General features: G+C 44.6%; 1 protein-coding gene across 1 annotated transcript in view; it reads right to left on the bottom strand.

The window, feature by feature from the left end:
• Positions 1–4,562: 4,562 nt before the first annotated feature.
• Positions 4,563–26,505, bottom strand: part of CFAP52 (cilia and flagella associated protein 52) — a 201,130-nt gene continuing 179,187 nt past the window's right edge. The window contains exons 11-14 of the mRNA XM_078650854.1: positions 17,867–18,018; positions 12,856–12,958; positions 10,539–10,650; positions 4,563–4,907 (exon numbers count right to left, since the gene is read on the bottom strand). Coding sequence (XP_078506980.1) covers positions 4,711–4,907; positions 10,539–10,650; positions 12,856–12,958; positions 17,867–18,018 — 564 coding nt within the window. The 3' untranslated portion in view covers positions 4,563–4,710. The remainder of the gene's footprint in view (positions 4,908–10,538; positions 10,651–12,855; positions 12,959–17,866; positions 18,019–26,505) is intronic.

Raw genomic sequence — 26,505 nt, 5'->3', positions numbered from 1 at the left:
AGCAATCCAATATATGGGACCAGTACCATTCTTTGAACAGGCTCACTACACCGGCACTAATGTGGATAGAGGACGGATCATCCAACATCACTCCAAAGTTCACGGAATGGAGCCAGTCCTTCACATATCTAAGCCAAGGCAGGCTACATTTTTTGTCCAGGGCTCTTGGCTGTACAGATCAAGTTCAGGAGTAGAACAGAGACTCATCCAGTAAAGTAGAGGTTTTGAGTTAGCTACATGGGTGATGTTTCTGAGCACTTGATCAACAAACATATGCCATGCAATAGGTCTCACATTGGTGAGAGTTTGAGCTATTGGCATTGTAAATGACAATGCCTTTTATTTATGTGTTTTAAAACCTGCAAGTGGTGCTTAAACATGCACTTTGTACTTGTTTATGAGAGGCAAGACTGGCAGTAACTGGGCATCTTTTACTGCCGGTCCGCAAATTAGCTGGATTTTCTGATAAATGTGACACTTAAAACAAAACGAAAGGTAGATTAAAGATAGTTTACCCTTTATCTGCACTAGGACGTGCCTGCAGTTCAAAGATGTAGCCTTCAATCAACATGAATGTTAAATAACATATGTCAGAGTACATTGCAGCTCACAAACAGATAGTTACTGTTTTTTGGGGTTGTGCGGATTTGTTTAGAAGTCTGGTTTGGTTAATGTATCTAAATGCAGGTGCTGCCAACAGAGAAGAGGTAGTTTCTTTTAAAGCAAGTTGCTCCACTCCCAATGTAGAACATATCAGACATAGGCTTTCCACATTCCTTTTGCTACCTGTGGTTACACTTGGTGAAACAAGACAAAGAGGCGGAAAGATATGACAGGCTGCAGAACAAACCAACTCTGAGGGCAACTTTCACTTTCCATTTCCTGACCATGGCATGAGATCTGGAGAAAGGGTACTGCTTTCGTGATAAGATAGAAAAGACACAGGGGCGAAGGGTGTAGAATCACACATTATTTAAATAACCCTATAGTCACTGCCTCAGAGGACCATCAATCACCCAGTAAAAGAGGGTCTGACAAACTTGCAGAGGAGGTGCAAGCAAATCAGTATTGTTACAATTCTGACTGTTGTTCGGCCCCTTTTGCACCTCCTGCAGTTATCGTTGTTTGAGCTTAAGCGGTGCATACTGGTGTATCTAAATGAACCTGATATTCAACAATATGTGGTGTAACGACCAGAGCTGCCGACATTGGGATTCGGTTTGAGTCTCAGCGGCGGCTTACTAGCCTGTGATTCTAGGATTTAAATATACAGGAAACAATGCGTGCTCAGGAGGCAGCACACAGGCTGTGCGCCGAGTGGGAGGAGACAGGCTGTGGGAGGTAGAAGGGGGTGCAAAGGAAACAGAGAGCAAGCACAGGCAGGCACGTCTGGCGAGGGAAGAAAAGAAGCAATAAAAAAGAACGAAATAAATAGAAAAATACCTTCTGTAGGCTGGCCGCGAGCGTTGTAGCCTATGCAGCTCTGATATTAGGAAAAACCTCCATGTTGATCATAGAGCGTGCGAGGAGCAGGAGGCAGGAGACAGGAAACACATTTTTAAAATGAGTTCTCCCACAGAACAGATAAAGAAGGAAAGTGCAATGAAACTGTATTTTACCGGTGCGCCTCAGCCTTAAACGGAAGTGACCTGTCGGCAAAGCAATAAGTTAGGGGCAGCAAAGAAGAGTGACAGCAGAGTGAACCAATGGTAAGTAGCAGGCAGCTTTTTTTTATTACAACAGGCCTTGCAGACAGCAGATGTGCGCTGAAGCTCGACCTAAAAATTATTTTATAAACTATTCTCCTCAATTCAAATATACTATCTATGATATTTTGACTCTGTGGCAAATCAGTGGCTCAGAATGGGACAATTTCAATCTTAAGAATATAGAGTCGCTGCTCTGTGTTCGAAAGATTCTTTTTGACAACCATGCATTGATGTTTGTGCTGCCAAGCTCCCACATTATTTGTTATTGCGATTCATTGGATCAACCGCAACCATAATTAGGGCTTCTCTTTGATTCTTTCTTTAAATTCCTTCAGAGTTTGACCAATTTTATATATTCACTTATGCTTTCTGGAGACCTTTAGACACTTTATGTAAACATATATTTTCGATCTTGAAACTATCCTGATGATGACTCATTCAATTACCACAGGACTGAAACATCATTGCCATTCACATTTGAATCAAGGAGAATATTTTATAAAATGTTTTTTAGAATGCTGTGATAAAAGCAGTGTGATGAATTAATTCCTAGGGGACCCAGGTTTCTGTTATATAGAGTTACACTTGTCAACTTTCACAAATGTATACGTATTGATGGACACAAACATGGCAAAACATCCACTTATAAGGAGATTAATCATTGTCACTTAGATTTAAATAGAAAAATAGTAAACCACAGCCAAAACACAAATACATATTATATGTTTATATTAATTACATTGCATTAAAAAAATGTACCATAGTCCCAATCCTAACCTAGCTAAATATTAAAGGATATTAATTAGGTTAAATGGCATTATTTGAAATAAAGAAAGATGGTAATTATACCCATTCTATTATAATATAAATATTTAGTTACTTTTACACTAGTTATAGCTTGATCTTTTTATGTCTGGCATTAATAAAGAGCTTTTGCTCTTAATACAATGTCAGTCCTCTTCACCTATTGGTCTGCTGTGGTGTCATTCACATTTCGCTTCTGCCCACCACAGCACACAGAATGGGGCAACAATTTACTACACTTCAGCCATTGGCAAGCCCGATTGAGTGATGGCATTCTGCTCTTGCACGCTGACGGGTACATTTAAACATTACACAATTTAATGAGCAATTGCCGCCTTGCTTAAAAACACATTGTTATGTACACACGAGCAGTATCAGTGCTGACGTAAACACTCAGCTTTGCCTCTGTAAATGTCTAAACATCATTAATTTGCGGCTAGTGTCAGCAGCTGTGTGTACTGTCCTGCTTTCAACAGTTTCTTCCAGGCACTATAGATAAAGGTATTTTATAAAGCTAATTAAGTTTAAAATTAATCATTAAAAACAATCACTAATCCTTACTGAAAAATAAATGTTTCTAAAGATATCATCTTATCAGCACACTCACTATATTAAAACGCTTCACACTTGGAGCATGTTATTGCTAAAGCAACAGTCACTGAACCTCACACTTCACCGCATGATTCGCAAAGAAGTGTATGCCCATATAGGTACTCCTAAGCACGGATGTAAATACACAACCTTTTGCAATTCACAGACATTGGCAATAGCACTCCAGGAGAACAGCACCAGTCGCAGCTTTCCACGCGCCCTGCGAGGAGCGTCATGTGACCTTTGCTATGTCAGCAAATGCAGCCAGACGGTCAAAGTTACTTTTGGTCTCCACTGGGAGTGTTCCGTTCCCCTTCCTACCTTGGAAGCGGAGTTATAAAATTAATTCCTAGATTAAATCTTTGAATGTTTTTAGGTTTAAAGGGATTGGAGAGAAATTTGTGAAGCCAATAAAAACACAAGTTTTTGGGCATTTACAAACGCTTAAGGGAAACCATTCCTGGAACCTCACATTTCCCATGGAATATATTCCTGCGTACCTGTATGCAGTCCTAAGGAGGTGAGCTTCGGATTTACCAACACATTGTGGCTCTGTTGTCAGGAGAAACCTCCACGTTGATCGTAGAACGTGTGAGGAGCAGGAGGCACGAAACAAATTTTAAAAACAAGTTCTCCCATGGAACAGATAAGGAAGGAAAGCGCAGTGAAAATGTCAGCCACAGCCCGGGGCCGAGTTGGGGGGGATTCAGCAGTTAAATAAATAATTAATTTTCCTTGTCGTTTTCTGTCGAAAGCCCCCCAACCCAGCCCCACCGCTCTTACCTGCAGGGCCACGGCTGGAAACAGTACTTTACCGGTGCACCTCAGCCATGAAACAGAAGTGACCTGTGAGCTAAGCGAACAAATTTGGAGGCAGCAAAGAAGTTCGACAGCGGAGTGAACCAATGATAAGTGGCAGGCAGAAAAAAAATGTTTTCTTTGATTACAACAGGTCTTGCAGACAGCGCATGCACACTGAAGCTCGACCTAAAAAACAGTGGGAGTGTAGGCGTGCTCTGTGGCAAGCTATTCAACACAAACACATCACAAATTGTTTCTCCTCTCTAGTCATAATATCCATTTTACAGTTTCCTCAAATCTCTGCTCCATAAAGGGCTGCCCCGAGCCTATGCATGATAAATGAGAAAGACTGTTGACACCAGCCTACAAGTTGTTGTTCTATGCTATTTTGTTATTTTTTTCATTGCAATGTGTCACAATTCTGCAGGTGCTCTTATATCACTGGCCTGTGCCACAATGAAATGTGTAAAATACAATATGTAAAATAATTGCATGCTTAATAATCTGAGAAAGATCTTCGGAAAGAGAAATGGGTAGTCAATAACTTTTAACCAATAGAGCAAAATCTATATTGTTCTCAAATAAAGCAAAGCGCACACAAACCGAACAAAAACTAAATATAATGAAGATCAATTAAAAGAAATCATATCAATTGAGTCTTTTTTCAGATACAGCTGTTTAATCTTATAACGCAGAGATAAACGACAACAGCAAACAACTTGTACCTGCAAACAGAAAAATATATCGCAAAAATACTCTTTTACTACGGATAAAATGTACATCTTTTAAGGCCAGTGGAAGTGGGTCACTTCACACAGAATGCGCCTTCATTTGGGAATGGGTACTTCCAGCGTATAATGCCTCCATCTGCGCTGACACTGATGATGCACTTGTTGAAGGGACAGATGCACAGGCGTGTGATGCTGCCACTGTGGCCGATGCCCACATGGGTCACTTCCCCTTCATTGTAGTCCCAAACCTTGATGAGCTTGTCATCGCCACCTGCATGAAAGAACAGAAAGTGTGTACAGGGAGTGGGCAATCATGCGCAGTTGGAACACCAAGTAAAAGGAGAGACGATCATGAATAATTGAGTCCCTAAAATCACCTAAGGCCAAGGTTTAAGCACTCCTGACGCTAAAGTGAAAAAAGTGTAGCATGTATGGGTAAAATTAGGTACCTTAATCCATTCTAATTAGCCAAGCAATTCAACAAACAAAACTGAACTTCCATGCTGTCTACATCAATCTAAAGGGACCTGCCAGCAAGATGTATCTATAGAAAAAAAAATATTTTCCACTAGGACACAGGATATTGCTTTTTTATTTGTTTTGCTCTAGCACTAATCGTGAGGAGACACCCTCCCTCTGGTCTATCAGACAAAACCAACCATGATTTGCAGTCTCCCCTGACTGATAAAAGATGGCAGCACAAAGCACTAAACAGAATGCTCCCATCTCTTACTTATTTAGGAGTGATGGCACAAGTCACAATATGAAAATATCAGTGGGCTCAGTTACATCTATCCCCCCTAAAATAGCATCTTCAAAATCACTCCTTTTGACAGTATAGTGGCCCCACATGGTTTCAAAATGCACCAATTGTTCTAATTTTAGTGATAATGCTTGCTTCCTCGATTGTGCACTTGAAGAAGTATTATAGTGGTATACAGATTTTTAGATCTCGCCAGAGACAGCACATGCGCTATTGCTTCCAAGAAATGTATCTAGTTTACAGTGGGCTTAGAGACTGCCTATTGCTTACCATTGGTTGGCTTCATTGTCACTCTCATTCCTAGGCTTCTCTTTGGTTAGCACATGCTGGTTTAAATTCCTCGTGTGTGTCTCCCTCATCTGGAGCATGGCCCAAGTACTTGTGTCCTTCCACTGCTTGCGCTTTCAGAGCTACGTTTTCTCTTTTCGTTGAAGCACTCCACATGAGTGCATGTGTGTGTGTGTGCAGGTCATCTTCCTCATGTTCTTCTCCCACCTTCCCATCCCTCTCCGTGTTGTTGCTTTCCCCCCTCCATCATTCTGTGTTGTTGCTTTACCTCTCCATGTTGTTGCTTGAGGCCTCCAATCCTGCTCCATCCCATTGGTTACCTCTTACCATCAAGCTCTGTTATAATGGGTTGGGTTTTTTTAGAGTTTTTTATAGCATGAACTAGACCTGACGATATCAGATATCAGATTGATTTACATGATTGCTTTACATGAACACCAGTTTTGTTACACAAGGACACAAGGACACATTCATTTTTGTTAGGCACGGGGAGATTAAATGATTTGGCCAGAATCACATGATGTTGAGCGCCGTTACTGAGACTCGAACCTGGTTCCCCAGCTTCGAGGTCGACCGCTCTAATCATAAGGCTACATCCTCTCCCCCTTCTACTCTATCCAACGTTGTTGCTTGCCCCCTCCCGTCACGTCCCGCTTTATTTCTTGCCTCCTACCACCACCCTGCCCCATCCCACATTCCTGCTTCTCCCCTCAGCCCCATCCAAAGTTGTTGCTTGCCCCCTTTACCTTCTTGACGCATCCTTCATTGTTCCTTGCCCCCTCCTACCCCATCCTGCATTTTTTCTGCCCCCTACCCAAAAGGTCTGAACTACACAAACTATCGGCTTTGTCAATGCTTATAGCCATATTGCACAGCAAGTGCAGCCAAGTTGTACCCCTATTTTTTTATGCTGCCTGGAGGGCCAGGAGGGGCATCTTCACCCTCCAATGTGTCTCCTGCTCTATCCTCCCACCAGCAATTTAAAAAGAAAGCACTATACTACTTGCTGTGTTGTGCAACATGGCTAAAAACATTGACGAAGCCATCATTCACATAGACGAGACCTATTGGCTTTGCTAATGCTCGCATTATTCTTGTGCTTTTATGCACTTGTTACCAACGATATGCTCTGCAATGGCTTATTGACTATAATGAAAGGCAATCCTTCTCTGATCGTAATAATAGTGCCACCAAGTTTGCTGGCTTCTGCCCCCCAGGTTACAGCTTTACTATTCTTAGGTCCCAGTACGGGTGAAGCTAAGAATGAGAGAATTGTTATTGGCCCGGGAGCAACACACGGTTGGTGATGACATTCTCAGAACAGCAACAGAACCTACAATATGTGACTTAGTGAAGATTAAATTAAATTTCAATTCAGGCATAGGAACAGCTAGCCATCCTAGCCCCCCGGTTAAGGCAACAAGTTCCAAGAAATCAGTGTCCAAAAGCTGGGACACTAAGGTGAATAGGGAAGCTGGAAGTGAGGAACATAGACCTAATCACAGTTTCATGCTTGTTGATAAAGCCCATATAATCAATACAGAATGTAATCCAGTTGGTTTTTTTTTTTTAAAGAGCTGAGCCTTGTGATGCTTTTGGATGATTGAGAGTAGGGTCAGTGTTCTGAAAGTTGAGAGGCAATGAGTTACAGGATGCTGTGGCTACACCCGAGAACGAGTGTTTTAGTGCTGCAGTTGTTATGAATTTAGGCGTTTGAAAAGAAACGTTTTCTAACTTCTGAGGTCTCTTGAACCACCAGTGAAAATTAGCAGATCGACCAAGTACAGATGGGTATTTTCCAGCGGCGGTCCATGCAGGTAAGCACGGTGGGGCGGGCAGAGCAGGCGGGAGGGGGAGTCGACAAGCGATGGAATAGGAAAAATTAAATAAATCGATAATTCATATTCCGTCATCTGTCGACATTCCCCCGCCCCACCACGCTTACCTGCAAGGACCCCTGCAGGTATTTTTGTGAATGGTTCTATGAACTAGACAGCAAATTTTAAACATAATTCTAGCTACAATAAGTGGTCAGTGGAGGTTTGTAATGTGGTTGTTTCTACCTGATAAGTAAACAGGTCTTGGATCCGAATTTAGAACAGCACTGAGCAGAGCAATGAATATTTGTGAGGTACCTGATCCAATAAAATTTCTAAACTCAATCCTTGAGACAACCAGAGAATGAACTGCAGTTGTTAGGTGACTGGGGCCATTGAAACTTTTTTTTCAAGCTATGTAGGTGGAAGTTGGTGAATAGGAGAATACTGTGAATTTTAAGCCTAGCGTGAAGGCTAGTAATTTGCCCCATGGTGTTAATGTTGGTGATAAACCCTCCAGTTTCAAAGCTTCCAAGAGATTAGAATAACATTTGCTCCTGAGGGATGTGGAGAGTATGCGATGGTATGGCCTTTGTACCTTAGTTGATGCTTGTGAAGTTTTTGCAGTTTTCAAAGCAATTTCTTAGAAAGGCCTGTAAGAATGTTGCTGCAGTAATCAAGAATCTTTGAGAGGAATGAAGAAGAGGGAGAATGTTCTGAAGCAGGTGAAGATGGTAGAAAACACATTTATTGAAGGAATACATATGAAGAGTAAAGGTGAGAATATTGTCAAATGTAACTCCCAAGTTACAAACCTTCTGCACTATGGTCTGAGGTGGAGCCATGGAGTCAGGTCAGGTGAAAGGCAGAGGTGAGGGACCAGCTAGGCAAGCATGAAGAATGTCCGAATTCTGAGTCTTTAAAGACAAATATTGGTGCTTCCAATGTTGGGCTTTTTTAGGCAGTTTGCTACATGATGGTGAATCCCTGATTCTTCTGTCATTTGAACTAAATCTAGGTATTGCGCACATCTGTATTGTGATAGCCAATATTGTGAGCGTTTAGTACATGTGCTAACGGAGCAAGATAAATGTTCAAGAGACTGGAAGACAGTACAGAACTTTGAGGTAAACCAAAAGTGATGACCGCAGTAACAGAGGGAAATGGATCCAACTCGTCATAGTGAGTGTGATTAGTCAAGAAGGATTTATGACCGACTCTTACATGTTACACCCAGGGCCGGCTCTAGGGCGGTGTAACCGGCGCCACCGCACTGAGTGCTGACTTCAGGAAGCTCCTTGTTTACAAGTTTATTTTGGTTTTTAAAAGCAGGAGGCACTCTGTTTGAAAGTTTATTTTGGTTTTAAAAGCACCTGCCGTCATGTTCCTTGCCTCCAGCAATTTCCAGGCAACAACAGAAATGTCAAGATAACTCTGGTTATAAATGTTCTTCTTGGAGAGAGATCACAGTTTTTCCTAGTTGAAGTTTTGACTAATCATAAAATAGCACACAGGAGTAATATGCCTGCTGCAAAGGACATTTACCATGCAGATCACAAAGCGCATATAATGTAAATACTTCAGTGTGTTACTGCTTTTCTAGGATACATCCTTTTGTTACTTGCAGTTAGTTTGTAAGTTAAAGTCCTAACATAGAACAGTGAATGATTAACTGTCATCAAAGAACTGCATGCAAACTGCAAAGTATAGCTTAGAGCATAGATTCATGTTGCAAAAATGTTTAATTTGAGTCGAAATCGATTCCTATTATTAAAGAGAATCCCCAACTATGGTGTTCCAATTTCAATTCTGAGATTGTGCTTCTCCATACCAAGCACTCTTAAGATATACTGAGTACCAGTAACCAGTGACAAGTCACTCCTACACCTTGTAGTCCTCTGGCTTATGTAACATTTCATGTATGCTGGTTTATACATGTATGATGCATTGTCTCAGTGTAATGTGTGTGCTGCACAGTGCTCTGACACCCTACACTGGTATGAGTGGAGCTATATAACTAATTAAATGCATTTGAAAGAGAATGGTTATGGAGACTTGATGGGGCACTGTTAAAAGGTGGTGGTGAGGGAATGCATAGTGGAGGTGGTTAGCACCTCCACAATGGATAAGGGGGCGCCAGCATACATTGTCGCATCAGGCACCACCAGCATTAAAGCCAACCCTGGTCACACCACAGTTGTATGTGAAAATATCATGTATAGAAATATTGACTGACATCAATATCGCATCCTAAAATTCTGTTTACAAAAATATAATGATTTGAGGTGCAGATTTTCGATTATTAAATCTAAAGAGACAATATTTTTTAAAACAATATTTAGTGGACAATATCTATGGCAAAATATATTCTTGTAACAGACTAGTCATCAAGGAGGAATTTATGGTTGATGGTTTTAAATGCTACAGAGTGATCTGGAATATCAATGTGCACAACTGACAATTACTTTAAACAGTGAGCCGCTCTTCTCTAATGTTTAGGACAGTGATTTCGGTGGCACAGTGGGAGTGAAATCCTCACTTGAAATCACCCCGAAAGTTGTTCGCCTCTAGATCAGATGAAAGTTGTGAATTGTCTACTGATTTAGGACTTCAAATCATTTTGAATCCATTAATGATATCTATGCTTGAGAAGGAAACGTTATTTACTTGGAATGATAGTTTTTCATCATGGGTGCCTTCGCATACCTATAACCCTTTAGCTACTCACCAACCACAGGAATTTACCCAAATGGTTGTACACATGAGGAGAATCCCAAGGCAAATCAAGGGTTCAAATTTTCTTGGGATAGGGCCTCAGAAAGGCTCAGTTGAGCATGAAGGTTGGATTTACATATGTTCCGGCATGCATTTGTGCACTCCGTGGAACAGATGAGGAATTCCATCTTGGATCGTAAGGCTTGCCTGCAAATGGGTCAAATTCGGAGACTTGTTTCTCCACTACAAAGCTTAACTGTGCAAGAGTGCATCTCGATTCTGTTTCAGTCTTGGGTCAAGACTACCACATCACTCTTACCTGTAACAAAATGTTCCCCCTCTGATGAAGTATCCATCCCGTTGATCGAGCCAGACAAGGAACCTTCAAGCTCTCGGATTGGTGAGCCATCAAACACCTCCCAGTAGCCAATCTAAATGGGAGACACAAAGCAGTGAGACTAGTATGAGAAAGGTGAAGGAAGTGAGAGAGACTTATTAGTTACAAGAAAACCTACTAAATCCACATCTGGTGCCATGCTCCATTTTTTCCCAAATTAGCATTGCGTTCATACTGTTTGATTCACCATTCATGGCAATTGATGCAATAGGCGGGCTGTGTCTCTCAACCAGTCACAGAGCAATGACAATCTTGTGGAGGAGTGTGGCTCAATGGTTAGAGTGGCAGACCCTGATGCAGAGTTCTGACCAGGGACCAGGGTTCAATTCCCGCCTCGGCGGGGTCTCGGGCTCAATTTCCTCGGACCTGTTAATTCTCGCCTCAGTGCCTATTCTAATCATGGGCCCCACGCTGCAACTCTGGGCAATAGCTTGCTTAGCCTCCACACCGGCCCCAACAGCGCTAAGGATGCATGGCTTCACCCTGGGGGTGCCCAGGAGGGGTGCCCAGGAGGGGTTCCACAGCGGTATGAGTATCAGCGCCAGGAAGCCGAATAGGCGACACCGCAAGGTGACCGTCTGGTGACAGTGCGCTCTATAAGTACCATGACATTTACATTTACATTTACAATCTTGGGTCTGGGAGCACGAGGAATGGCATTACCAGCCTGTGTTGGTCAGGATGAACATCATGTGATTCTGGGCAAATCACTTAAAAATGAGTGCCAGGGCTCTCATCAGGAGGCAGCTTGCACCAGCCCGTTTCTCCTGTTAGCGCCCCCTAAAACTGAACCAACTGCTAACCATGAAAGTAGGGAGAGGATATGGTATAATGCCAGAACTGCAGACTTCGGAGCAGGGGAACCAGGCTCGAGTCTCAGATTGGGTTCAACATCATCAATCAATCGAAGTCCCTTCAGTGCTAATGACAAGGGTAACTCGTCATGGAGTTTCCATTGATTTCAATGGAAATTCAATGGTCCTTATTGCACACCCCTTAGCATCCAAGTGGTTAAAAGGCGCAGCTACTAATCCGTTAGGGTCATCATGTGGTTCTGGTTAATTCACTTAATCTCCCTGTAAATGAATGTGTCCTTCACTGGTGTTCATGAAAAGCACCGGTGTTGATGACTAAGTGTCAGTGCTGAGCACCAGAAACCACTGGTTCAAATTAAGCACTGGTTACACTGATATTAAACACTACTTAATGCAGAAGTACTCTGAACTTGAACTAACTTTCCATTCCAGACTCCATATACTCTGCAAACAAAGTGCAATGGGCACAGGTTGAAGGGTTACAAAAATACTGGTGCTTTGACCACTGGCGAGAAGAGGGAAAATATGATGGAACGTTTTAGAGGGGGTAGGGTAGCCAACAGCAGGTAGGGTACACAAGAGCAGGAGAACAGAAGAGTAGTCCTTGCCAGATGACTTTTGATTTTGTTTTCTTTTGTTGAAACAAATTAGAACACCCTAACCTATGGGCAGAATATATAGGCAGAAAGGAACAGAATGTGTTTGGACGTTAATGACCAGTAACATACAGCTGGGCCAGCGGTGAAGGTTGGTTCCGGCGCAGGGAGGGTTGCTACAAGGGAGTCCATTAAAATAATGAGAGTATGCTTTCCCTTTTTTGGCCTTGCTTGCCAGACAAGGTCATTTCATCTTCTTTGTCGATGCAGGAACGTCACAGCTAGTTAGGAGAGAGGAGGACCCGGCTGATGGATTAACTCGAATAGGGAATGAACAGATTGTTTACTCCCCAAAAATATACCTGTAGTATCAATCACTGATTATACATAGTAGAATACTACCATTTCAAAAGCTTCTTGAAAGGCCATATTCAGAATCAAGCCAGTGAAAACTGATTTCATATAGCGGTAATTTATTCAGGGCAGTCAAAGGCAACTAGATTTCTTACTCATCCCCCCTCCCATTTACATGATTTGATGTGGACGTGTAGCTCACTGTGCCTACGGGCCCCAGTTTAACCTTACCAGTGAAACCCAAGTAGGCCGAAACAATCTGGCACTGCCTGCGTTTCCAAGAAGAGAACATTTTAGGCTGGATGACTTCTTTTATTTTGGAGAGAGGCAACCTCTGGTTTGCATGCAGTTGAACGCAAACCAGATTTATTTCCAATGTTTATGAATGAGTCAAGCATTCCTACCCATTTTCTCAGTGGCCGGGTGCATTGAGACCCCTCTTTCTCAAATCGAAGGTAGACCACCCTGCCTTACCTTTCTGTCTGTTCCACTTGAGATGATCTGGAACTCCTCAGGATGGTAGCAGACACATCGGAATAAAGTGTTTGCAAGGATCATTTGATTTCGTACAAAACGCCTGCAAAAAAAACACCAGCAATTACTATTTGGTCAAGTACTGAACTAAGGCCCAGATTCATCAAACAAAAATCCGCTCACAAAGGGGCAGATTCTCAGAATCTGCCCCTTTGAGAGCGGTATTTTTGCATTTGGGATGCATAATCCCAAATGCAAAAATCGCAATTTTAGAAATCGCTAAATTGCGATTATTTACATTTAAGGAATCTCAAATTGAGATTCCTTAAATGCAATGCATGAACGTTAAAATAGCAAATTCGCTAATAGGGCGAAGTACAACTTCATGGTAATTTGCAAAAACGTTGAAAAATGCACTAAAGTGCATTTTTCAAAGTTTCATGTTGTGCGCACACACATGCCCTAGTGCACATATCAATTTAGGGGTGCAACAGGGTGTCCTTTGGACACCCCTGCACCCTTGAAATCGCAATCTCAATTTGCGAATCGCTAATTGCGATTCGCAAATTGAGATTGTCTTCCCATTCATTCCTATGGGCCTCTGGGCCCATAGGAATGAATGGGGAGGTATTCCTTAATTGCGACTCGCAATTTGCGAGTCGCAATTAAGGAATTCTAAGAAATCGCTATTTTTTAAGTGATTTCTTGATGCATTCCATTTTGCTATTCCTTAATAGCGAATCGGTATTTTTCGCTATTAAGGAATCGCAAATTGGGTTGTTGATGCATCTGGGGGATAATGAACTGAACTGCGCTAAGTCTTGGGAAATGTTAATGTTAATGTTAAAAATGCTTATAGAGCGCATGGCTACCCCAGTGACGGGGCGTCCCAGTGCTTGCAGACAGCTTGAAAGTAAGGTGAACTCTAAACCAAGGGGGAAACGTGTAACGCCACTTAGGAGCCCTAGGTAGAAGGGAACAACCAGGTTTTGATAAGTTTTCTAAATGACAGGTAGTTATTTGTAGCACGCACCTCCGAGGGGATCGAATTCCACAGTTTCGGAGCCAAATACCTGAAGGAGCGGCCACCAGCTCTGCTCCTTTGGATTTTGATGGTGCAGGCAAGATGAAGGTCCGCCGAGCTGAGGGCACGTGAAGGGACATAGGAAGAACACAGACCTCGTAAAACTCGGGGGCCAGAGCAGTGAAGGATTTTATGAATTAGGCAAAGGGACTTAAATTGAATACGTTGTGTTACCGGAAGCCAGTGTAGACGCCGCAGAATATGGGACGTGTGACAGTATTTTGGTAGGGCGAACAAAATGCGGGCGGCTGCATTTTGGGCCCTTTGGAGTCTGTTGATGGCTGTTCGATTAGAGCCCAGCATTAAGACATTGCAGTAGTCTATATGCGATAAAACAAGGGCTTGAACAATTGTCTGGCGTACAGGTGGTTCAAAGAAGCCCAAAATTGGTTTGAGCGACCGTAGGCGACCATAGCACACGCCAGCCACTCTTTTTGCATGGGATTCTAGGGAAAGGCAGTCGTCCATAATCACGCCCAAGTTTTTTACTTCCTTCTTAGGGATGGGAAGTGGACCTAACGTGGAGGGCCACCAGTGATCATCCCACTTGTGTGTTTCCTTGCCAATCAGGAGTACCTCCGTTTTTGATGAATTTAACTGCAGGCAATTCGTGGTCATCCATCTAGAGATGGCCAGAATATCATCTTGAAATTTGGCTTGGTCCGTATCAATGTCCTTCGAGAAGGAGAAGATAAGCTGCGTGTCGTCCGCGTATGAAATTAATTTGATCTTACGTTCTCTGGCTAACACTGCCAGAGGGCGGACGTACACGTTGAACAACGTAGGGCTGAGCGCCGACCCCTGCGGAACACCGCAACTCAGCGGAAGCCAGCTGGATGAGTACGGTAGAGGATGGACCTGGAAGGAACGGTCAGATAGAAAAGACGCGAACCAATCCAGGGCACCATCTCGGACTCCGATCTCCCATAGTCTTCTAAGTAGAATCCCATGGGAGACCGTGTCGAACGCCGCACTCAAATCCAGCAGGATTAGAGCCGACGTACCACCCAGATCTTGTGTTGCCCTTAGTTGTTCAGTGACGGCCAGCAGGGCGGATTCCGTGATGTGGCTAGGCCGGAATCCGTTTTGTGAGTCATCTAGAATCCCATTGCTCTCCAAGTAGTTGGTCAAGATGTCATTCACGTGCGTTTCTGCCAACTTGGCCAAATAAGGTAGCAGGGAAATAGGTCTAAAACTTTCAGGCCTGGAAGAGTCCAAGGTGGGCTTTTTTAGTAAAGGGACAACCTTGGCGTGTTTCCATGATTTAGGGATGGTGGAAGACTGAAAAGATCTATTAATCAGCTCCCGACCCTCCGCCAAAATGGAATCCTGAAATAGTTTAAACATTTCAGGTTTAACGGGGTCTTCCGGAGACCCGGACTTGACTTTTACAGCCAGAAGTTCCATATTAGCCTGTGAGATGGAAGGGAGGGAGTGAAGAGAGTAGGGAGGTTCCGGAGAGTCTGGGGATTGGTGAGGGGTCGGAGCAGACCCATCATTTTCAAAAGAGTTATAAATCCCTTGGACTTTACTTACGAAAAAGCAAGCAATCTCTTCACATTGCAAGTCACATGTTATCGTGCAGTTAGGATCCTCTGGTGGTTTAGTCATGTCCTTCACTAAAGAGAAGATGGTTTTAGATCGATTTGAGCTCGCACTGATCAGGTCCGTATAATAGGTAGCTTTGACTTTCTTTATAAGTTTATGGTAAGCTTTGGTAGCTCTAGTAGCTTACATTGCTTTTTCTGTTCGGCCAGTGCCACAGAGTACCAAGGGTGGGAATGCTTGCGCTTGGGCTTGGACAGTTTCTTGGGAATGAGGTAGTCAAGTGATGTATTGACCCACTCTGTATGCTGTATCAGCTTCCTCCAGATCCTCTGGCCAGTCTGGACGGGAGTGTTTCAGTCTGGTCTCGAATATGGCACCATCTAGTTTGTGCCATGAGCGCCTCCAACGAGGTGGGGGGAGCTGTGTCCTGGAACCAACTGAGATCTTAATGAAAATTTGAACCAGGAAATGGTCTGACCAGCTGAGGGGGCTGGGAATGGAGGTCGAGATTTCGGAAATGTTCGAAAATACCGGGTCAAGCAGATGGCCTGCCAAGTGGGATGAACCTTTGACTAGCTGAATAAGTTGGCAAGCCTCAAGATCGCCCAGAAGATCTCGTTCAGTGGGGGAGTCACAACACTCCAGATGGAGATTCAGATCCCCCAGTATACTGAAATTAGCAGACTGTAGCGCTAGCGTAGAAATAGTAGAGACCAGTGATTCCTGAAAGGCGCTTGCAGGGCCAGGGGGGGGGGGCGATAGATCAGGAGCCCTGTAAAGGTAAAGGTATCTGAGACCCTTATCTTAAAAAGGGCGCATTACTGTGCATGATTCTGCTATTTAGATCGGGGTTGGGGTAAGTAACGTTGCTCGTGTTTTCAGAAGCGTGGTTGGAGTAAGCAACATCGCTCGTACTTTCAGAAGTGTTTTTGGGGTAAGCAACGTTATTCATACTTTCAGACGTGTGACTGGTGTAAGCAACATCGCTCATGCTTTCAGAAGTGTGACTGGTGTAAGCAACGTCACTCGTGCTTTCAGAAGTGTGACTGATGTAAGCAACATCGCTCGTGCTTTCAGAAGTGTGACTGGTGTAAGCAACGTCGCTCGTGCTTTCATAAGTGTGACTGATGTATGCAACATCGCTCTTGCTTTCAGAAGTGTGACTGATGTAAGCAACGTCACTCATGCTTTCAGAAGTGTGGTTGGGGAAAGCAACATCACTCGTGCTTTCAGATGTGTGACTGGTGTTAGCAACATCACTCATGCTTTCAGATGCGTGACTGGTGTAAGCAACACTGCTCGTGCTTTCAGAAGTGTGAATGGAGTAAGCAATATCACTTGTGCTTTCAGAAGTGTGGTTGGGGTAAGCAACGTCACTCGTGCTTTCAGAAGTGTGGTTGGGGTAAGCAACGTCGCTTGTGCGTTCAGAAGTGTGGCTGGTGTAAGCAACATCGCTCGTGCTTTCAGACGTGCAGTTGGGGTAGCAACGTCGCTTGTGCTTTCAGAAGTGTGACTGGTGTAAGCAACGTCGCTTGTGCTTTCAGAAGTGTGGCTGGTGTAAGCAACATCGCTTGTGCTTTCAGAAGTGTGACTGGTGTAAGCAACGTAATTCGTGCTTTCAGAAGTGTGACTGGTGTAAGCAACGTCATTCATGCTTTCAGAAGTGTGACTGGTGTAAGCAACGTCGCTTGTGCTTTCAGAAGTGTGACTGGTGTAAGCAATGTCACTCGTGCTTTCAGAAGTGTGATAAGGGTAAGCAACGTCGCTTGTGCTTTCAGAAGTGCTACTGGTAAAAGCAACGCCATTCGTGCTTTCAGAAGTGTGACTTGTGTAAGCAATGTCGCTTGTGCTTTCAAAAGTGTGGCTGGTGTAAGCAACATCGCTCGTGCTTTCAGCAGTGTGGTTGGGGTAAGCAACGTCGCTTGTGCTTTCAGAAGTGTCGTTGGGGTAAGCAACATCACTTGTGCTTTCAGAAGTGTGTCTGGTGTAAGCAACATCACTCGTGCTTTCAGAAGTGTGTCTGGTGTAAGCAACATCACTCGTGCTTTCAGAAGTGTGGTTGGGGTAAGCAATGTCGCTCGTGCTTTCAGAAGTGTGGTTGGGGTAAGCAATGTCGCTCGTGCTTTCGAAGTCTGGGAACCCTGTTCAGTCTTATAAGTATCGGTGGCGATCCCCTGATATATGTAGTTCCTCCAGTGTTGGTAACTTCCACAGATTCACGCTCAGTTCTGATTTATTCCCTGGAGTCAGGCTTGAGTCACGCATTAACTCATCTCCACCTGTGAGTCTAAGGATGATCCCGACACTGGCGAAGGCCACTATTTTTGGCATGGATGTGATAAATATACTGAGTTAATCCTCCCTCTGCCATCAACTTACACAAGATCCCAGATGATGCAGGTCCCATCAGAGCTGGCTGTCAGGCACTCTTTGTTGTTGCTCTTGACTTTGATGCACGACACGGTTGACTTGTGCTCCTTCATGGACTGCACCAGGCTCTGACTCTCCTTGCCGATGTCCCACATGCGCACCTGAAAGCCAGTGACACAGATGAATATTAGTGTTGAGCCTAGTAGTTACAGAAAGTTCAGGCCCTGCCATCCCAAGGGGACAGGTTCCTATAACTCTTCATGGTGTGAAAAAAAGGGCATAATACGGCTTCCGTTCAGCAAGCAAAAGTTTTCAAATGGTGGTGCACGGCGGAGTGCAAAGGTTTCAGACACATTTGATACTCAGAAGGGCTGCTCTAGCCATCGTTCATGCAAAAACCATGGAATAATGTATTTACCAGCACTTTCCATCTATTTTGTGAGAGTGCGCATTTGGTGCACGTAGGAATTGTATGCATAGGTGAGAGCTGTGTGTATGTGGTAGTATGGGAGCTTTTTCAGGGCAAACAGGGGTTACTGGGCCCATATTGTAACAATAAGAGCCTTCACACTGGGTGCCTTACTGTTGATCTCAAAACTGAGCAACAGGAGCTGCCCTTTAGTTCTTGACTCTCAGGTAATTAGGTTGAGCAGTAAAAGACTTAGGGGCATATTATCTAGGGACGGCGATAAATAACGTAAAGCGCGATTACCGCTTTTTTATTTATTGCTGTCCATTGCTGGAATTTATCGCCTTGGTAGCGTGTTATTAACAATGCGTTTCTCCAGGGCGATACAAATTTCAGCGATAGCGGGGAAATTGCCATTTTGCAGGGAACATCGCTGGTTTTCCATTCAGCCGTTCGGGCTAAAAGTGAGTCCAACCGCCCTATGGAAATTAACATGGGGAAAACACGTTTTGGGACCCCCCTTTTATCTCGGCCCCCGCTTGACGAAGCCCCCCAAAACTTTCAGGGAAGGAGCGCCGCGAGGCAAAGTTAAGGAAAATTTCAGGAAGATTCCTCAACCGGCGCCAAAGTTATTCCCAATAGAATGTTGCGAATTCCCTATGGAAAACAATCCTAACTATATATAACTGATTCTACAGTTGGTTACTAGCTATGTGAAAGTCTATATTAGTTATTGATTAGTTAACTGAGTATTTGTATGGGAGTGTGAAAGTGTGTGTGGTTCGGTGGGGGGGGTGTGACTGTCCAAAGATGTGTGAATAGTTGTTTCAGTAGATATATGAAGTTAAAACTACATGTTCTAACAGTTGTTTGGGTGAGTGAATATCTTTATGGGTGTGGTGATGAGCAAATATATTTCTCAATGGTACAGGTCCAACAAACTAGAAAAATAAAAGGCAGTGTATGTGTCAGTTGTTGTATATAAATAAGTATACATAAGACACAATGATTGTGTGAGTGACTGTATGGATAACTGTATACTTGTAATAATGATTTTATAATTCACTAAGTATGACTTACTATCTAAATGAATAGAAGAAGTGGTGTTTGTATAAGTGTTTTGCTAAGTAAATATGTAAGTATGATCCATTGTTTGCATAAGTGAGTAGGATGACTTCATATGTGAATAGGATGCGTGCTGTTGTTTAATGTCGATATAGATGTATAAGTATTTTTGATAGTGTTCTATTGTTCATTGACAGCATGTATGAGTGAATCCATAGGTAAGTGATTAGATGTGTGTATACATCTATGAATCACTGAGTGGATTTTTAGATACTTGTATTGCTGTGACAATGGATTTAAATATGATACTCTGTATTTTACAAAGAGTGATGAAAAATTGTAATAGTGTATGAAAAGGTGTATGTGATTGTCACGTGGATGATGTCATCAGTGATGTCATCAGTGATGTCATTTGAGATGTCATCAGTGATGTCACTGACCATGTCATGAATGATCTAATATGTGACATCATCAGCAGTGGATTGCGGGTGCGCGAAATATAGTTAGTACAACTAACTATATAGGAGCAATTTCAATGGTTTTGTATGAGTAAAATGTCCAGCTAACTATAACTTCACTAAAACTTATAGTTTTTGAGTGAATTTCAAAGGTTTTTTAAAAGCTAATTCCTAACTATATAACTCCTGAAACCTATGGTTTTTTCAGTGAATATATATATATATATATATATATATATATATATATATACACACCTCAGGATGGACCCCGACCCGCGAGGATGAGGCGCCCCTCTTGTCGGGATTTTGGACTTGAAGCGCGGAGCTTCTTTAAAGGGTGCCCTCCGGCTGCCGAGAATCCACACAACGGAGTTTGTATTGGAAGGGGCCCCAGGAGAGGCTCGCCCGAACTTTTGAATGTAATTTGGTGCAGCAAGGGTTTGCTGGGGATTTTTCCCTAGCGCTACAGACTTGAGACATTTGAAGCCACATGATTTCTGCGTGGTAGTGAAATTCCGATGGCACAAGGATAACCGAGGTATGGAACTCTTTCCTTATTAATGCCTGATGTGCACTCGGGATACTTGTGCTAACTGCAATTTTGCCAAAATCGACAGTGAAGACCAGCATGAACTTGAAGGGCCGTTAAGGAGCATTATGGGCAATGTAGTCCCTGCGAACATATATATTATTTTTGAAGTTACAACAACAGAGGAAACGGTGACATTGATTCCACTGTGGGGTTACCTGTAAACCCAGAATACTGTGTAGTACTCACCCCTGTTGTCTCACCTGCAAAGCGTGCAACATGATTCCTGAATTACTGTCCCTTTAACTGGATTCAAGAGACTGAAGTCCTTCTTCGCTGTTTTATTAGTTACGTTATTTTAAAAACTCTAACGAACCCACGGACATGTTAGCTGATGGCATTTGAGAAAGAGTTAGTTTGAACTCGAAACGCGTCATGCCTGCAATCTTCTTAAATAAAAAGAACTTTACCAAGTCTGATGGTGTGGTCTGTGTAGCGTGCTGAATGGCGCACGCTTCCTTGGTTGGTTGTAATAGAGGTGCCTGACACACCTCAGGATGGACCCCGACCCGGGAGGATGAGGCGCCCCTCTTGTCGGGATTTTGGACTTGAAGCGCGGAGCTTCTTTAAAGGGTGCCCTCCGGCTGCCGAGAATCCACACGACGGAGTTTGAATTGGAAGGGGCCCCAGGAGAGGCTCGCCCGAACTTTTGAATGTAATTTGGTGCAGCAAGGGTTTGCTGTGGATTTTTGCCTAGCGCTACAGACTTGAGACATTTGAAGCCACATGATTTCTGCGTGGTAGTGAAATTCCGATGGCACAAGGATAACCGAGGTATGGAACTCTTTCCTTATTAATGCCTGATGTGCACTCGGGATACTTGTGCTAACTGCAATTTTGCCAAAATCGACAGTGAAGACCAGCATGAACTTGAAGGGCCGTTAAGGAGCATTATGGGCAATGTAGTCCCTGCGAACATATATATTATTTTTGAAGTTACAACAACAGAGGAAACGGTGACATTGATTCCACTGTGGGGTTACCTGTAAACCCAGAATACTGTGTAGTACTCACCCCTGTTGTCTCACCTGCAAAGCATGCAACATGATTCCTGAATTACTGTCCCTTTAACTGGATTCAAGAGACGGAAGTCCTTCTTCGCTGTTTTATTAGTTACGTTATTTTAAAAACTCTAACGAACCCACGGACATGTTAGCTGATGGCATTTGAGAAAGAGTTAGTTTGAACTCGAAACACGTCATGCCTGCAATCTTCTTAAATAAAAAGAACTTTACCAAGTCTGATGGTGTGGTCTGTGTAGCGTGCTGAATGGCGCACGTTTCCTTGGTTGGATATATATATATATATATATGTATATATATTACCTACTGGCGGTCGCCAGTAGGTATATATAGTTAGGATTTTTTCTCTATGGGATTTTTGAAAATTCTATGTCTAATAACTTTGGCGTTTGTGGACGGAATTGGCTGAAATTCTCAGGAAAATGGCACATTTTGTTTCTGAGCAGCCCTTGAAAATTTGGGGGGGGTTCGTCATGGGGGGGCCGAGAAAAAAGGGGGGTCCCAAAACGTGTTTTTAACATTGAGTTTTCCATAGGGCGGTTGGCCTCACTTTTAGCCCGAACGGCTGAATGGATTTGCACGAAACTTGGCAAAATTGTAGGGACTGGTAGCCCGATGTGCCTTTTGTAGGTCTCAATATATGTGCTCCAGTGGATTTTGAGAAATTAACGTTTAAAAAAAGATATATATCTGTAACAGCGGACCTGGCAGCGTCCCAGGACGCGTACTTTACGCGCAACGGAGCTTTGTGAAGCGAAGCTGATTGGTTCTCCGGCGTCTGTCAACATTCCAAACAGTCCGTAGCGGCCGCCATCTTGTCTCTCGGTAGGATCGAGAGACAAGAGGAGGCCAAAGCGAAGGGGCAAATGACCATAAGGGGGCATAGTACATTGTCGCTCACCCCCTAGGTTTGATGTGGAGGTTTTAAAAGGGCCCCGCGGGGCAAAAAAAAATAAAAATAATAATAATCGAACAGCTGAATGGATTTGCACGAAACTTGGCAAAATTGTAGGGACTGGTAGCCCGATGTGCCTTTGCTAGATCTCAATATATGTGCTCCAGTGGATTTTGAGAAATTAACGTTCAAAAAAAGATATATATCTGTAACAGCGCACCGCTTCGCGTACTTTTCGCGTTACGGAGCTTTGCGAAGCGAAGCTGATTGGCTCTCCGGTGTCTGTAAACATTCCAAACAGTCCGTAGCGGCCGCCATCTTGTCTCTCGGTAGGATCGAACAGCTGAATGGATTTGCACGAAACTTGGCAAAATTGTAGGGACTGGTAGCCCGATGTGCCTTTGCTAGGTCTCAATATATGTGCTTCAGTGCATTTTGAGAAATTAACGTTCAGAAACAAGATATATATCTGTAACAGCGCTCCGCTTCGCGGAGATAAAATTATATGTGTATTACCTAGCTGTTGCTAACACCAGTTAGCGACGGCTAGTAGAATATAGCGACCATCTTGGGCCCCACTTTGCATGTGAGTGATATTTATCACTAATGACATGCAAAGTGGGCATGCCAAGATGTTAGCGACTGGAAACAGTCGCTAACATCGCTATCTCCTATTATCAACTTTTGGAAATATTCGAGATAAGCGCGAATATCTCCAAAAGCTACCACCTGCCCTGAGCAGTTCTTAGCCATGTTATCCAATGGGAGGTGGATAACATGGCTAAGAGCATTAGCTCGGTAATGCATGAATATCGCTGAGTTTTCAGCGATATTAATGCATTGCGGTCGTTTTTTATCGTATTTCCGATAAACCTTGATAATAGCAAGGTTTATCTGCGATAATTTCTGACGGTAAAAAAATCGTTGCTAAGCATCGTTAGGGATAAATATCGCTTAACTTTGGTAATATGCCCCAACGTCTGTTAACGTTCGATTCGAAGGAAATCAGGAAGTGTTGAAAAACATTGTCTGCGCCATCTTGTCTTTTTTCAAATGCCACACTTTTGTCGTGCACGGCAGCCATTTTAGATGCCTTGACCAGACCCACTCTGTGCACGCTGTCGATCCTTAGCATGGCTCCCCACCCTCGCAAGCATCTCCCCCAGGCAGTGGTCACCCCCGCTCTCTGTCTTATGCATGGGTAATAAACCTCCCCCCATCTGCGCTGCTCTTCCCTGAGAATCACACCCTGTGCCCGCCCGACACCTCCCTTTCGCCCTATTCACTACCGCACCCTCTGACACTCCTTTTCCTCTGTGTCCGATTGTCCAGGCTGGTCCTAGGGTATCAGCTAGCCCTGCAGATGTAGTTTATGGCCACAGCTGTAAAGAATCACCCCTCTTCAAAGGAGTTATAGTAGATCAAGGCCCACACTCGATGAGATCCGTCACAGCAGAAGCGTTGCTATTATCTGAAAACCATCCTGTATTGTGATTGGGGAGGGGACCGAGCCTGAAGCGGAAGATTCCAGGGATGACTCTTTGTACATCAAAGTTTTTACAATTATGTGTCACATTAAAAATATATAGCACTCCGACAAAGTAGTAAGATTATAAAACTTTAATAATTTATAAATATATACAAGAAAACAAAAATAGTAATAACATATAAACATTTTTAGGGAAAAACAACGAAGTAGCGGTCGGCTGTGCGAATAGTCCCAACGCAGCACAACGTCCAGATTTCCGGCGTGGGGCGTCGCGGGGGGTGGGTCATCAGTAGCAAACTGTTGTGCGAATAGTTCCAAGGCAGCAGAACGCGCTGAAATCTAGATGACACGAAAGTGATGTCTAGTAAGTTGCCACCCAGCAAATAACGGCATGGGGCGTCGCGGGGGGTGGGTCATCAGTAGCAAACTGTTGCGCGAATAGTTCCAAGGCAGCAGAACGATGGCACCAAGGTGATGTCCAGTAAGTTGCCGCACTGGTTTTGGTATCCTACAATGCTGCTCCGAATAACGGCGTGGGGCGCCCCGGGGGAGGCGGCGTGAACGGGCCTCTCCAGGTGGAGTGTCATCTGTTGTAGTGGGGCGCCCCTTTACCGTTTCAGTTGCCATTCCGTCCGTTTTTGGTCCACTGTGTCAAAAGCCGCAATTCAGCTGAGTTGCGCCCACTCTTGCGGTGCAGCGATAGGCGGCTGTCACAGGACTCTCAAAATGGCGGCAGGCTGTTTCCTTTTTGGGCCTGGTCCACTGAAATGGCCCTGGGACACCTTGGAAATCGGACGCTTGTCTGCTAGGTCTTGGACCCCATTCTCGAAAGCGTCCCCTCCGCCTTGAGAATTCATCAAAAGTTTTGGGGGCTCCGACTCCTGCAGGCTTCTGGTGGGGAGCGGCTGCCATGATTGCTCGCGGAATGACCACGACTGAGCTACGAGATGGTGGTGCTCTCATGCTGACGCCAGCTTCAGTCTGAAACATCCAGAAACAAGGTGGGGCTTTCATCGTTTGGGAAAAAAAAAAAGTTTTCATCCAATGAAAAGTGTTGTTTTTAGGTCACATGATCAAGCCTTCCATCATTAGGAAACCAAAAGTAAAATGAACCAATGAAAAGTTTTATAAACAAGTCAAATGACCTGTTATGCGGCATAGGGTGTAAAATGCGGAGAAAATACGTTGGCACGTGAGGCGGCGTCAGTAGCGGACCGATGTGCGAATAGGCCGAAGGCAACACAACGCGCCAAGATCCGGATGGCACCGAGGTGGTGTCCAGCAAGTTGCAGCACTGGTGTGGCCATCCTACAATGCTGAAAGTCGGCGTGGGGCGCCCCGTTGGCCTGTGAGTTTGCGTCAGTAGCGGACCGATGTGCGAATAGGCCGAAGGCAGCACAACGCGCCAAGATCCGGATGGCACCGAGGTGGTGTCTAGTAAGTTGCCGCACTGGTGTGGCCATCCAACAATGCTGAAAGTCGGCGTGGGGCGCCCCGTTGGCCTGTGAGTTTGCGTCAGTAGCGGACCGATGTGCGAATAGGCCGAAGGCAGCACAACGCGCCAAGATCCGGATGGCACCGAGGTGGTGTCTAGTAAGTTGCCGCACTGGTGTGGCCATCCTACAATGCTGAAAGTCGGCGTGGGGCGCCCCGTTGGACTGTGAGATGGCGTCAGTAGCGGACCGATGTGTGAATGGGGCCGAAGGCAGCACAACGCGCCAAGATCCGGATGGCACCGAGGTGGTGTCCAGCAAGTTGCCGCACTGGTGTGGCCATCCTACAATGCTGAAAGTCGGCGTGGGGCGCCCCGTTGGACTGTGAGATGGCGTCAGTAGCGGACCGATGTGTGAATGGGGCCGAAGGCAGCGCAACAATATTTTCGGAATAGAAGACACCACTAGGCGCTGAGATTCCAAGATCCGGATGGCACCGAGGTGGTGTGTAGCAAGTTGCCGCACTGGTGTGGCCATCCTACAATGCTGAAAGTCGGCGTGGGGCGCCCCGTTGGCCTGTGAGTTTGCGTCAGTAGCGGACCGATGTGCGAATAGGCCGAAGGCAGCACAACGCGCCAAGATCCGGATGGCACCGAGGTGGTGTCTAGTAAGTTGTCGCACTTCTGTGGCCATCCTACAATGTTGAAAGTCGGCGTGGGGCGCCCCGTTGGCCTGTGAGATGGCGTCAGTAGCGGACCGATGTGCGAATGGGGCCAAAGGCAGCGCAACAATATTTTCTGATTTGAAGACACCACAAGGCGCTGAGATGCCAAGATCCGGATGGCACCGAGGTGGTGTCTAGCAAGTTGTGGCACTGGTGTGGCCATCGTACAATGGTAAAAGTCGGCGTGGGGCGCCCTGTTGGCCTGTGAGATGGTGTCAGTAGCGGACTGATGTGTGAATGGGGCCAAAGGCAGCGCAACAATATTTTCTACAATATTTTCGGAGTAGAAGACACCACAAGGCGCTGAGATGCCAAGATCCGGATGGCACCGAGGTGATGTCTAAGTTGCGGACCGATGTGCGAATGGGGCCAAAGTCAGCTCAACAATATTTTCTGAAGAGAATACACCACAAGGCGCTGAGATGCCAAGATCCGGATGGCACCGAGGTGATGTCTAAGTTGCGGACCGATGTGCGAATGGGGCCAAAGGTAGCGTAACAAGATTTTCTGTATGGAAGATACCACTAGGCGTTGAGATGCCAAGATTCGGATGGCACCGAGGTG

The sequence above is a fragment of the Lissotriton helveticus genome, chromosome 7, assembly GCF_964261635.1.
Source record: "Lissotriton helveticus chromosome 7, aLisHel1.1, whole genome shotgun sequence".
In the NCBI taxonomy this organism is placed as follows: Eukaryota; Metazoa; Chordata; class Amphibia; order Caudata; family Salamandridae; genus Lissotriton; species Lissotriton helveticus.
This window is presented reverse-complemented; position numbering and strand designations above follow the sequence as displayed.